Source organism: Cynoglossus semilaevis, chromosome 2 (assembly GCF_000523025.1).
Source record: "Cynoglossus semilaevis isolate Cse_v1.0 chromosome 2, Cse_v1.0, whole genome shotgun sequence".
NCBI classification, from domain to species: domain Eukaryota; kingdom Metazoa; phylum Chordata; class Actinopteri; order Pleuronectiformes; family Cynoglossidae; genus Cynoglossus; species Cynoglossus semilaevis.
This window is the reverse complement of record NC_024308.1, coordinates 656099-668568: the sequence shown is the minus strand read 5'-3', so window position 1 is coordinate 668568 and position 12470 is coordinate 656099. Positions and strand designations below refer to the sequence as shown.

The 12470-nt window shown below is 42.8% G+C and overlaps 1 protein-coding gene across 8 annotated transcripts in view; it reads right to left on the bottom strand.

Moving 5' to 3' along the window:
* The window catches only part of adgrl2a (adhesion G protein-coupled receptor L2a), a 194200-nt gene that overhangs the window by 72053 nt on the left and 109677 nt on the right, over positions 1 to 12470 (bottom strand). For all 8 annotated transcript variants that reach the window (XM_025064450.1, XM_025064456.1, XM_025064459.1 and 5 more), the window contains exon 5: positions 6934 to 7111. In XM_025064450.1, the coding sequence (XP_024920218.1) occupies positions 6934 to 7009 (76 nt within the window). In that variant the 5' untranslated portion in view covers positions 7010 to 7111. The remainder of the gene's footprint in view (positions 1 to 6933; positions 7112 to 12470) is intronic.

Below are 12470 nucleotides of genomic sequence, written 5' to 3'. Positions count from 1 at the left end.
TCAAACCTACATCACATTTTTCCAGCAAATATAGCCCAAGGAAAACAAAACTGAAACTGAATTCATCACATTTTTGGCTCAAATTCATGAACTCACCGGTCGGGACTTAAATAACAGTGAGTTTACGTCACATCAGAGAAGAAAAATGCGACTGTTCCTAAACCAACAACCATTTGCAATCCAATAACTGAGACCATCAGTGACTGAGTGTTGTGACTGACAAGGTCAAAAGGTCAAGCACCGGGTCAAGTTGTAGCCGTCCACCAGAACCAAATGGTCCAGACGGACGTTTGTTTTGGTCGACAGCAGTTTAGACCAACTTTTACATCCGTCCCTTTAATGTGGACCTGTGTAAATAACACAGCGAGCGTCTGAGTGCTCCAGGAGCCGGAGCTCATTTCACAGAAAGAGCTGAGGACAAAAAGGAATCAAAAAGGAAACCAGTGAATGTACAGAGGATCTCCATTCATCAGGTTATTAACCAACTGAGCCCTGGCTCTGAATCCATGATATTTATGGCTGTAGTGTCACCATCCCTCATTCACAGCAGCCACCTCAGGATTTACTGCTGCTCTACATCAGCGCTGAAGCAGGAGGACAAAGAGGAGCTCACTCAGGGGACGGTGGACGGTGGACGGGAAAATAAGCCTTCAGTTCATTCTTTCCTGCTTCATTAAAACATGTTAAAATCTGGACACAAATGAGTTTTTAATTGAAAGTAATAAAAAGGAGGCAAAAAATGTATTTGGTTTTCAAGTTTTCAGTTTTGTTTTTAATGTTTTATGTGCTTTAAGTTAAAGAAACTGAAGAATTTTGACGACTGAGAGAATTAATTAAAAAACTTAAATGACCTTCTTTAAAGAAAACTAAGCTGAAGAATTCTTAAATGACCTTCTTTAAAGAAAACTAGACAGAAAACAAGAAATGTATTGGATTTTGATAGAACAAACGACTAAAGTGAGTGATAAATCTAACTGCAGTGTTCGGTCCAGCCATGATGCCTACATTATTGGCTCATCACTTTCTTACAGTCTCCAAAGCTAAACGTGCTGCACGTGGACGCAAAAACATTTCAACAATTCAGATGTGAACTGAAAGATTCAGACAATAAAAAAAGAATCAAATGTGAATTTAAGTGAGTTTCATTTTTCAACGTGTTGCAGTGAAAACCACACTCTGACCTCACTCATCTTCTCATGTTCAACCCCTCACACCTACGTATTACCGTTATCCTTAGAAAGAAAGTGTGATTGCGAGGCCTGCAGACTGTGTTACTGCTGGAGTCACTGAACGACGCCACCTGATTGGCAGTTCTCATTGGACCAATTCAATAGCTTTGATTTAGTTTTGCTCCCATCGTGAAGGGGAACTAAATTGCTCACATTGATAAAATACATATAATTCACGGCGTGAAGCCAATCAGCCACGTATGCAGTCAGCAGTCGACGGCAGTGTGAAAATCACACGATTGTGTTCATGTTGGTGCGTAGCCCTCACTGTGACCCAAACACAGCCAGGGAGCTGTACATGTACATGTGACCTTTGACCAGCTGTGCTGTTTGAAGCAGCATCTACACTGGATAATCAACAACATTCTCCTCATCCTCCGCCCTCAGACGACACTTCATCAGCACTCAGCCTGGGCCGTTTGAAGTCACTGCCATCCAACGCATTCAGATAGCAGAAAATCTTCTGTTACAATGGAACTGACTTCAAGTCTTTCCTCCCTGCACTTACGTTTCTCATCACAGATCAAGTCCTTCAAGACATCTTTATCTTTTCACTATCGCACGGTCGAGAGAAACAAGAAACAAGACTTCTTTAAAATGAAGCCATATCTCGAACAAATCCAAACCGACTCATGAAAGATGCCCACATGCTGCCAGTCAAATCCTCCGGGGCCAGATCACAGACAACCCACAAACACAAAAAAACACACACACACAAAAAGCACCATATATAATGAGTGTTTGGTTTTGGACCGCTGCACTGGAGATTGATAAGTCATGTTTGTTTGACTATATTTGAGATTCAGGCAGAAACGCTACGCTTTCACAAAGCATGTTTTTGTAGAGCGTCTGGGAATCACTTGTTAGAGACTGGGGCCAGAACAAAGTGAGACAAAGCAAAGAAGCAGGAGGCGGACAGAGACGTGCAGACGTATGACTAACGTCTGCTGATTGAGATTCCAGTCAAACACTTCTGCAGCTGTATAGTCTCAAAAGTGACCAGTTGGCAGTATTGTTTTTCCTGAGTTGGCAAATGAAACAGTAAAGGTGTGTACAACATTGCTCTTGTCCCTGCAAAACCTCAAACTTGGAGAAAATCAGCTGGAGTGGTAAGACGGCGCGGCGTCTCCTCTGAACCCCTGCTCTGGTATCTCAGCAAAGATCTCAGCGTGAGTTGAGGACAGAGACGGTAAACAAGAAACTAATGATGCTTCCCAAGGTTATCTCCACACAAATAACCATTAACAAGAATGCTAATGCAGCACAGGCCTACAGACACCGACACACTGGCTCTAAAATGGCATCCAAACCTTTGGCAAGGTCAGCCAGTTAATGATGGGTTCCCTGATTCTGTGGAACACCGAGGAACACCGAGGAACACCGAGGAACGGCCTCCGGGGCCGAGCAGGTAAAGGGAGGATCTCTGTGGCGTGTGTGAAGAAAAAGGGCGGCAGGATGTCAGAGATGTGCCGTTCTCCTGAATGACAAACACAGACCTGGAGCCAGCTGTGACAAAGACCTAATCCACCAAATCCCCTCTCCCTTTGCTGAAAAACACTAATGAGAATCTGAAGTGCTCAGCAGGGGGGGGGCCCAGGGGCAGCGGGTCCACCTTGCCACTGCTTGCTCCCGCGCTCATTGTCTTCTTATCTCCTTATTGGCCAAGCCTGACTGGTGATGAAAGAGCCGTGACAGCATGGTAGGCCTTCGCACACAGACCCCACGCCTGCCCGGCTCCACAGGAAGCCAGACTCCACGGTCTGATCCAAAGAGCCGTGATGGCATCAGCAGTCGGTGCAGAGACAAAACCAACTGAAGATGTTTGTCCAAGATAGACCGGGCCAAAAGCCCCACCATTTGTCATTGTCTCCGCTGTAGAAACAACCCACGAAGAAGAAGAACCTGTCTCTTTATCAGCGGTGGCCTCAGTGGCTGTAATCCACCGCAGTGATTCAGCAGGGTTTTACACAAATCCCTAACCTGTGGTTCGGGGGCTGGGTGGTGTCCACCCTGGTGACAGGCAGTAGCCCTGTTTCATTTATTGACTGAAAACTTGGCTCTGAGCCTTGTATATGTGAAGAGCACATTCAAAAACACAACGTTAGATTCAATCCCTGCTGGTAGTCCCACTGGAGGATTTATAAAAATTAAACCACAAAGAGGAAAAAGATCATTTTGAACAAATGACAAATGAAAGTTGAACTAATGTGTGTATTTTCTCCACATGATTATTCTGCCACCGTGGTGACGTGGTAGTACAGTGTGTGTGTGTGTGTGTGTGTGTGTGTGTTTGCTTTTTACACCAACTGCAGCACTGATAGCTGATGCTGCTGCTGTTCTGGAAGGTTCTGTCTTACTCTGCTTTAACTTAACGTGATGAAATTAAACCAAAAAACTCTGATTGTCTGATTCACTCCATTTACTTTGAGACAAAAGCTTCAGCGTTCAGTGTCTTCAGCGTCCTTTCACATGGTTTGAACAGCAGGACTTTTAAAGTGTCCTTCCTCAGTGTCCTTGACAAGTCTCAGGTGCTTCAAAGTTTGGAACAGAAAAATTGGTTCCAAGTTAAGAGGGAAGCGGTTCTGTCATCGAATAAAGACGTGAACTTCTTCACAGTAGTCAAAGAGTTTGACTACAGAAGAACAGAACTTTAATTCAGCTTTTTAATTCAAAAGAAAAAACAGTGTGTGGGTTAAAAAGCTAGAAAACATTTTTTATATTTTTTATAATTTCTGCTGCTCAAACTCAGCTGCTGGAACAGCGAGGGGAAAAATCATATAATCTAAAAAAAAATCATAAAGCTATTCTTCAACAGCTAGGCATGTCTAAAAGGTGTCTATGAGTGAATTCCTTCCTTCTGGAATTCTGGGAAATTTTTTTTTTTTTTTTTTTTACAGAGACAGGCAACCCGTTCATTGTCCTCGTCTAAGAACTGAAAACAAGTTCCTTATCAAAGATGAATCCCTGCTGCAAAGGCTGTAAAACTTCAGTCTGTCTCTGGGTTTACCTTTGTGTTTTCAACAGGAAGAATCAGCTCCAACCTCTGCATCTGTAAACTCTTTTGTCTTTGATTTTAACCAACGATCGGATTCTTTTATTTTACATAAAGGAAAATGTTCATCATTGGTGACGTCTTCTTCTACCTTTGGAAACACGTTGGACAAATTCAGTTTATCTTTGTTCAAGTTGTTCAGTCACAGCTCAGGTTAAAAGAGAGACAGAATAAAAACGGTCTCTTGTCTCTGATCTCTTGCACTGTGGAGGCTGAAGCAGATGTAAAAAAATAAAATAAAATGCTAACGCAGAGCGAACACTTCTAATGAAACCACTGTTCATCACTTGTTTCTTCTGTGCCTCTGGTCAGAACCGTAAAGTTTTGACCAGGATGACTCTAAGTGGGTCAGGGTCAGAGACAGGTCAGTGTCAGAGACAGGTCAGTGTCAGAGACAGGTCAGTGTCCAGTCAGTGACTGGGACAGTAGACTTAAATACATTACACAGGGAGAACACGGCGTGTCGGCTGTCTACTCTCCTTACATTTTAACTCATCTTTTACTGGGTTGCTATGGTGACACATATTCTCCCAGGGTACCAGACAAATCTACTGCCTCAAAGATCTCCTCGAACGCCTGCGGCCAAACTCTTCACGTTGAACAACGTATAAACACTAGATGAAAATATTTAATGGTAAATGATGTTATTTGGAGGAAGCTGCGAATGTTTGCTATGAAACGGACTGTATTTGGAAAAAAGAAATCTGAGCAGAGAAAATATCTGAAATTACAAGGAATTATACTGACATTAGTGAGTGACCAAGGAGAAGAGTCGGAACAAAAATGAACCCTCAGCTGACCCTGTCATGGAGGTTTGATTGGTCGATCGTCCCTGTGATGATTTCTCCACCTGATGTCGACGGTTAATCCAACCTAATCCCAAATGTAAACTGAGATTGGCTCCAGCTAGACTTGGTTAGACTCAGGTATCAGATCACACTAGTAATGCTTGACTTTACTATCTTGATGTTCTTAATCCAAATTATTCAGATCCACTAAACAGGTAAATCATTTTTTTATTGTTTTGAAGATAAAAATCAACCTCCAACCAGCAGAAGATGAAGATCCAATTAAAAATCACAAAATCCTTTTCCTTTCTTCCGTTATCTGAACCTCTGAGACGACGTCACCCTGGTACAGAGTCCGTTAAAATGTTAAACTGTGCTGGTGTGTGTACTGTCATGTTGTGTCACACTGTGAGGACATTAAAGACAGAGGACAACCCTCCTCAACACCACATTATGACACACTACATGAGGTTGTCTCACACGTCCGTCCTCTGCTGCTGCTGCTGCTCTATGTACGACAGTACAAACCGTTTGTCAAATAAAAAAAAAAACTTGGACAAAGAACATCCAAGTTTTTAGAGCTCATTTGATTTAATTATAAAAAAACATTAAAAAGATATTAAGGCCAGACGCAGTGTAATGATGCATGTTTTCTTGGGGATATTGTTTGTAATGGACTGTCTGTGGGCTGTTCTCTGAGGCTGGCACGGCAGCAGGGTGTGGTGTGAGTGGGTGGGGGGGGGGCGGGGGTTACAGGGCGCGGTGCAACCGGAGGACGAGGTGAACGATAAATGTCATGCTCCTGTTCCTTTGATGTGTTTCCTGCATTGATTTTAAAGGGCTGTTTCTACAGTTTCAGTGCTCTGCGTTTCTAAAGTCACTCCTGGCTTCGCTCTCTCTGTGCTGCGGCTCCTGCAACAAAACAACACATCCAAACTCTCAACCCAGACTGAGGCGCACTCTTTCACTTTCTCTTTGGCTTTGTTTTTTACCCTACGCAGCCAGGAGGAGTTGGTAGTGTTGCGTCACGATTACTCACAGACTTCCCACCTCATAAACACCAGCCATCGACTTCTGTGGGATATTTAGCGAAACCAGACTTTGTGGAGCACGGGGCAGAAACTCAGCAGGAGGAAACAGTGTCTCTCTGAACTGTCCTTTCATCCGTGCTTGTATGTTTTAGTAAATTTAACTCGACGTCAGTTCACAAAGTTTGTGACGTATTTGATGTAAATCAAAAACAAAGGAAGAAAACACTCAAATTATTAACTCTAATCCCCACAGAAGCTAAGACACAAATATGTCTCCATACATTTAATGCAACAAAATTAAGAAGATTAATATTGTAGTTGTTGAGAATAAGAATATGAACAACAGCAGTGAAAATCTGTCCAAAAGACAAAAGTTTTTCAAAGTAAAACTGGATATTCTGAAAGTCCCTTCATTTGATTTAACACTTAAATGAGGCTTTGAAGTTTATAGTGAGATGAACACTTGAATCTGGTGTTTATGAGACAGCTGAGAATGATTTAATTTAATCCACTGTGATTAACACAAATTCAAGCTTTACAGTTTTGAAGGTGTGAAATCTGCTTGTTTTTCATTATGAAGGAACAATTTTGCTGGGAATTCACAAATAGATGCAGCGTCGACGCCACTGGGAGAAAGTGATGCTTTGGAGCAGAAAATCTTAGATGAATCACAATTAACCAACTAAATAATAAAGCTGTGCTACGACCCCCCCGACCCCCCGCCCCCCCGCCCACTGTCATCACGACGTACAGAACACAGAATCATTCCAGCTGCCAAACTCCTGGCACCATTTCTTCCAGCAAACAACGGTGAGACTTGAAGATGTACTCACCCTCTGTGGAGTGCACGTGAGTTAGTGTGAGGAGGAACCAGCAGACGGTGTGTAGATTCCACAAGGAGCGAGCCATGATGCCTGGTTGTTGACGGTCGGCGGCAGGGTCGTGCTGAGGTTTTTATTAAAAAAGTCCACGCCGGCGGCTCTCAGAGCTTCTCATCGTTCATCCTCTCACCTGTGGAACAGACCAAGACGGAGCTTCAGTTCACGCATTCAAGACTTTCCCACTTCTGTGTCGTCACACGTTTATCCTTGAGGTCAGACGTGAGTATATTCCACTGCACTCTGTGACAAACCTTCAACTGTGACTGCACGCCACTTCACAAGAACAGTCTGAAGGTCAGTGATCCTGAGAGGGGGGAAATCCCATGATGTCTGCTGAATGTCAACTACTGGGGGGGGGGCGGATGAGGGAGGGGCCTGTGGTGCTTCAAACAGGGCCCACCCTGTTCCTCACCTTGTGATTCACACTCTGTGTGGTTCTAACCATGAAGCGCTGTTTCAACTGTAACTGACAGGTTTCACAACATTCTAGACTGACACGGTCAGTCGTTCACCGTGGGCTGAGAGAACCAGAGGGAATGCTGGGAAATCATGAGCAAGTAATAATAAATATAACTAAATATAGATGTCATGGTGATTTTAGATTGAACCTGAAGGACCGTCATGCTAATATACAGGTGTATTCAGTTTAAAGAGTAAATGTACAGTATATTGGTCATCTGAAAAGGAGAAAAAAAAACAACACAACGAAATCAAATTAATGCTAAGAAATAATGAAATCAACTTAAACATATGGAGCAATAAAATGTCAAACTTTAGAGGATAATTCTGTCTGGTCAGAGACAAACTGTCCAGACATGGACACCATGGAGTTCCTTTATCATTTCTGCATCATAACAAAATGTATTTTTCAAATGTAAAGCATTTCATATTGTATTCCACCAAAATTTAAATTAGCAACATGTCGTTTGAATTTACTCTCCTTGTGGGAGTTAACATTTGACAGTAACGGTGTTTGTGTTGGACTCCTTCACTTCGACTCTTCTGACCTTTGGTCAAAGAACCAGACAAACAAATCAGAGCCGAGCCAACGCTCCCTTATCTGTTATGGCTGACCCAAAACCACTTTATCTTTATCCCGCTCCTCCCTGATTCTCTCAGATTTTCTCCAACCAAAACTCCCCCCACCCCCTCCATTCCTGTCCCTCCAGTGGTGGGATGTTTAAATGTTTGTTTTTGCTTTCTTTCACTACAAAAGCAGATGACCTCCTCCCTGTCATGGCTACAGTTCTGGAGCTGTGTGGACTGAAACCTAAAGCCTACCTGCTCGCCCAGGCATGTGTTTCACACTCCTAACAACTCTCTCTCTCTCTCTCTCTCTCTCTCTGTGTGTGTGTGTGTTTACACTGCCAGGTAAAGCTCTGTTCTCTCACTCCAATGAATCATTAGCACATTCACCATGGCAGAGAGCGTCACTCTGGCAACAAGGCACATAGGAGTCCATCAGAAACTGTTTTTATGTAATTATTACTCTTCTTAAAAATTTAAATTTAAAACAATATTCATTTTGTGTGTGATAGCTTTTAGGAGCCTGAAATACAACATCCGCCGTCTGAGTCTGAGGAAACACACCGAGTGCACACATTATCCAACAAAGTTATAATTAAGCCCGTGGTAATCAGCTCATCTGCTGTGACATCACACCTCACCCTCCACCTCTAATTACGGAGCCATTTAACTGAGGATCAAAGGAACGGGCTACGGCACCAGCGGTGTGTTCGTTTCACTGAACGTACGCGTCACATGACAGAACAGGACGGAGGCAGCGTCTGAAACGGCGAGGCCAACAGAACCTAACCACTGTTTTTCAGATGGTATATTTGCACCGAGCCGTGATTAAATTTACCAGCCGAGCGTTTGAATATAATCAGCCCACACTGAAGGTGTGTGCAGTCAGATCTCAGCACAGCAGAGCAGGAAGAGAAGAGCCTCGTGTTCATGCACAGAAGTCTTGACTGTTTGCAGCTGTTGCCACAGATAATACTTTGATGACACACAAATATTTGTGTTGTCATTTGAGAAACAACAGAACTGATGCAGTGTTTGTTTCCTCCGTCAATAACATGGGCCACGTTTACGTTCACCTCAGGGATGACACTAATACTACAACAGAAAACTGTTCACCTCAGGGATGAGACTAATACTACAACAGAAAACGTGAGACTTTACCTTTTTAAAATGACCTTCATATGACCTTTTGTTAATGTTGCCCTGAACCTGAAAAACTCAGCCACCGTATGTGGGACTGGAAAAAAAAAACTGTTTCAATTCTTCTGTAGAGAAACGACTGGATGTGGAACAACATCAAATATGACTTGACCAAATGTACAAAAGAAAAAAGATTCACGGTCAAACATTCAAACATTCTAATCTGTTTTTTTTCTTCCGTCTTGCGTCTGTGCTAACTGTTCAAACTACTTCCTCCTTCGTTCTCGCTCCACGCAGCTTCTTTGTGAGGACACATTTTTGAATCGATTGATAAAATATTAGTTTCCGCTCTAACACAAATCACAACAGTGTCATCGTCCACACACACAGTGAAATCATGTTGACCTAGCGCTGGTTAGCTCCCGTGCTAATTCTTCTCCTGAACAGGAGAACGTAGAGTACGATACGAGCGTCAGAGGTTTGACTGACAGGAGTGTGTTAGCAGAACAGGTGATGGTTTTTATCCTGTGACTGATAAATAATGCATGGAAGCCTATTTTTTCATCATCATTTTGTGTAGTTTCTGTCACTGGTTGGAAGCGTTAGTTTGGAGCATTACATCTGCTGCACTTTCACTCAGATAATGTGTTTTACTTTCTCACCATCTCTGGCCTTTTCATGCTTTTATCAAGTATCTCCATACTTCCCTCTGGTGTACACTGCTCCCCTTTTATGCATGCTCTGAATAAAAAAAAAATGGGAGCATGAAAAAAATACATACTAAAACTAAGTGCTGCGTTAAGACTGGCGTAATGCAGCAGATGTTCTTGACACAGTGACCTTTTAAGGACACGACACGACAGTTAAAGTTGCTGTAATTACTTAGCAGCAGCCGGAAATCGATATTAAGAGTCTGCATAAAAACTGAGATTTGCCCCATTGATAGGATTATTGCCTGGTGAATTGTGAACATGGCAGATGCATCACAAATGCAGTGCTTCTCATTAACTCTGAATGAGTGAAGAAAAAAGTCTGACTGACACTTTTTCAAAATGTTATGCAGGAAATTTGAACTCATTTAAAACCTCGTGTGTCATTTATGGTCTTTTGTCACAGCGTCTCAGCGATTTCAACAAACTACAGACGCACAAATCTTCACAAATCAGCGGCCCCTCAACGGCCCCCGCCCCAATGGCTAAACAGAACGTGTAATTCCTGCTTTAAATCTGATCATATGACGCATGCGTTCAGTGTGGCTGAACAGGAGAGTAAAGTCGCAGCCACACACAGACGCTAACGTGTTTTAGCTTTAGTGTGAGCCGAGCTGCCTCAGCCTGACGGACGCTACGAGACATTTTACTGTTAGCAACCGCTAGGAGAAAAGACAGTAGTTTATTTTTGGTTGTGTTCAACATCAAAACACACAGCATTTTTACACCTGTTCACACAAAGGATGGATTAGCTCACCAGCTAGCACCAAAGATAAAAAGCCTTATACTAGGATTACTAATAGAGTGGGAGAGTGTCTGAGGTCGGAGGTCGGAGGTCAGAGGGTGAATTCAATTCAAGTAGAAAAACTCCCCGCGAAAAAGAAAAAAAAAGTAAAACTTTTCCAGTGGTAGAGCAAGAGCAGGCCAATCAAACCTCGGAGAGACAAACTCAGCAGTGGAATCACAGTCTCGCAGACTTTCTGAGCTCAGTGTTGTTGGTTTAACAAAGAGAGCTGAACACTGACAGACATGACAGACATCACATCCTCATTAATTCAAAAACATTGACAGCTCTTGCTACAAAGTCAGTCGTGACAGACATTGGTCTGCTAACCCATAGTCAAATCCAGCCCCACATGGCGGGCCTCCTCGCTGTCAAGTGCTGAAATGACGTGCATGGTGAACGCCGTTCACGTCCTCCAACAAAAACACCAAACACTCCAACCATCAATCTTCCCATTAAAGGAGTTTCTTTATTTTCAGGTCCCTCATATTTACATTATTTAAATCAAATATGATACATTAGTCTAGAACAGAAAAACACCTTTTAGTTTCTTTTATATTCTTTATTAGTCTAGAACAGAAAAACACCTTTTATTATGTTTGTCTGCCATTTGGTGGCTGCAGGTGTTAATGTTTAAATAACGAGAAAAAAACCCCAGTAAGAACTTTGAGCCTGAGATAACAGCGTCAGGTCAACGTGATCATTCTCACTGCTGTCATCGTTTAGCTCCACACACCTCCTGTGTCAGAAGTGAAGACAAAGACAACTTTAAACAGTTTGCCTCCGAGGCGGTTCCGCCCCCCCGCCGTGAGGTAATGCAGGATGTTGATCCCTGGAACACGGGACGGGGGTTCTGTGAATCGATGATAACAGCACTGTACTTTAATACGTCTGGTATCGTGCTGTGAGCGTTTAACATGTCTGTTCCTCTCTGAACCTCGGCCACCGACGACGCAGCACTGACCACTGACTCAACCACTGACTCAACCTCACAACAGAAAAGTATGATTTAAAATCCCTTCATCCGTGACGGTGCCAGTCACTGACAGTCAAACAACAACAACAACAAGAGGTTAAAAAAAACTGAAAAGAGTGTTTGTTTATGAAAATTTTAAAAACTAAATCTTTCTCCTTATTCTTACTCAAATTCAAAATAACTTCCAGTGTTTTATGTAAGAATCTCTTGTAAACACAACCTTCTTCTTTTAAACATTCTTTCTGAACAGAATTAGCCAAAGCTTAAATAATTTTCACCAATTTTCCAAAGTTCAAAATGTTTTATGTTTGAAGGTTGAGAAAAATGATGTAATAAAAAGTACCACAGCTCAACTTTTAACAAACATTGAATGAAACTGTTGGAGAGACTGAAGAAAATGAGTCACATTTTGAATCTATAACAGTGGTATTTTTGGACTAACCCTTGAGTTTCACACACAGACAGATCTTAACGTAATCAGACAAAGTTCCAACACACGTGTGTGCGTGAAATATCTGCCTTATAACTGACAAGTGGATAAAAATTCTAAAAGTCAGGAGCACAGTATGTCCCTTTAGAAGGAAATAAAGACCCAGTGAGTGGGAGGAAGGGGGTTATTAGAGAGAAGGGGAGGGGGGGGGGCAGTTTGAAATTCGAATGCAGCGGGGGTCTGAAAACAAGAGGCAGATGTGAAAGAATGCCGGGCTCCTCAGACAAAGCTCTAGGTTGTCCCTCTATAGCAGTTTGAAGACAAGAAAATAGAAGAAGAGCCATTCTACTAAACAAGGTCTGGGTGAATGGACGGGCGGGGGGGCAGGGGGGGGGGCAGAAGAAAGGATCCGCGGGGGGGCAG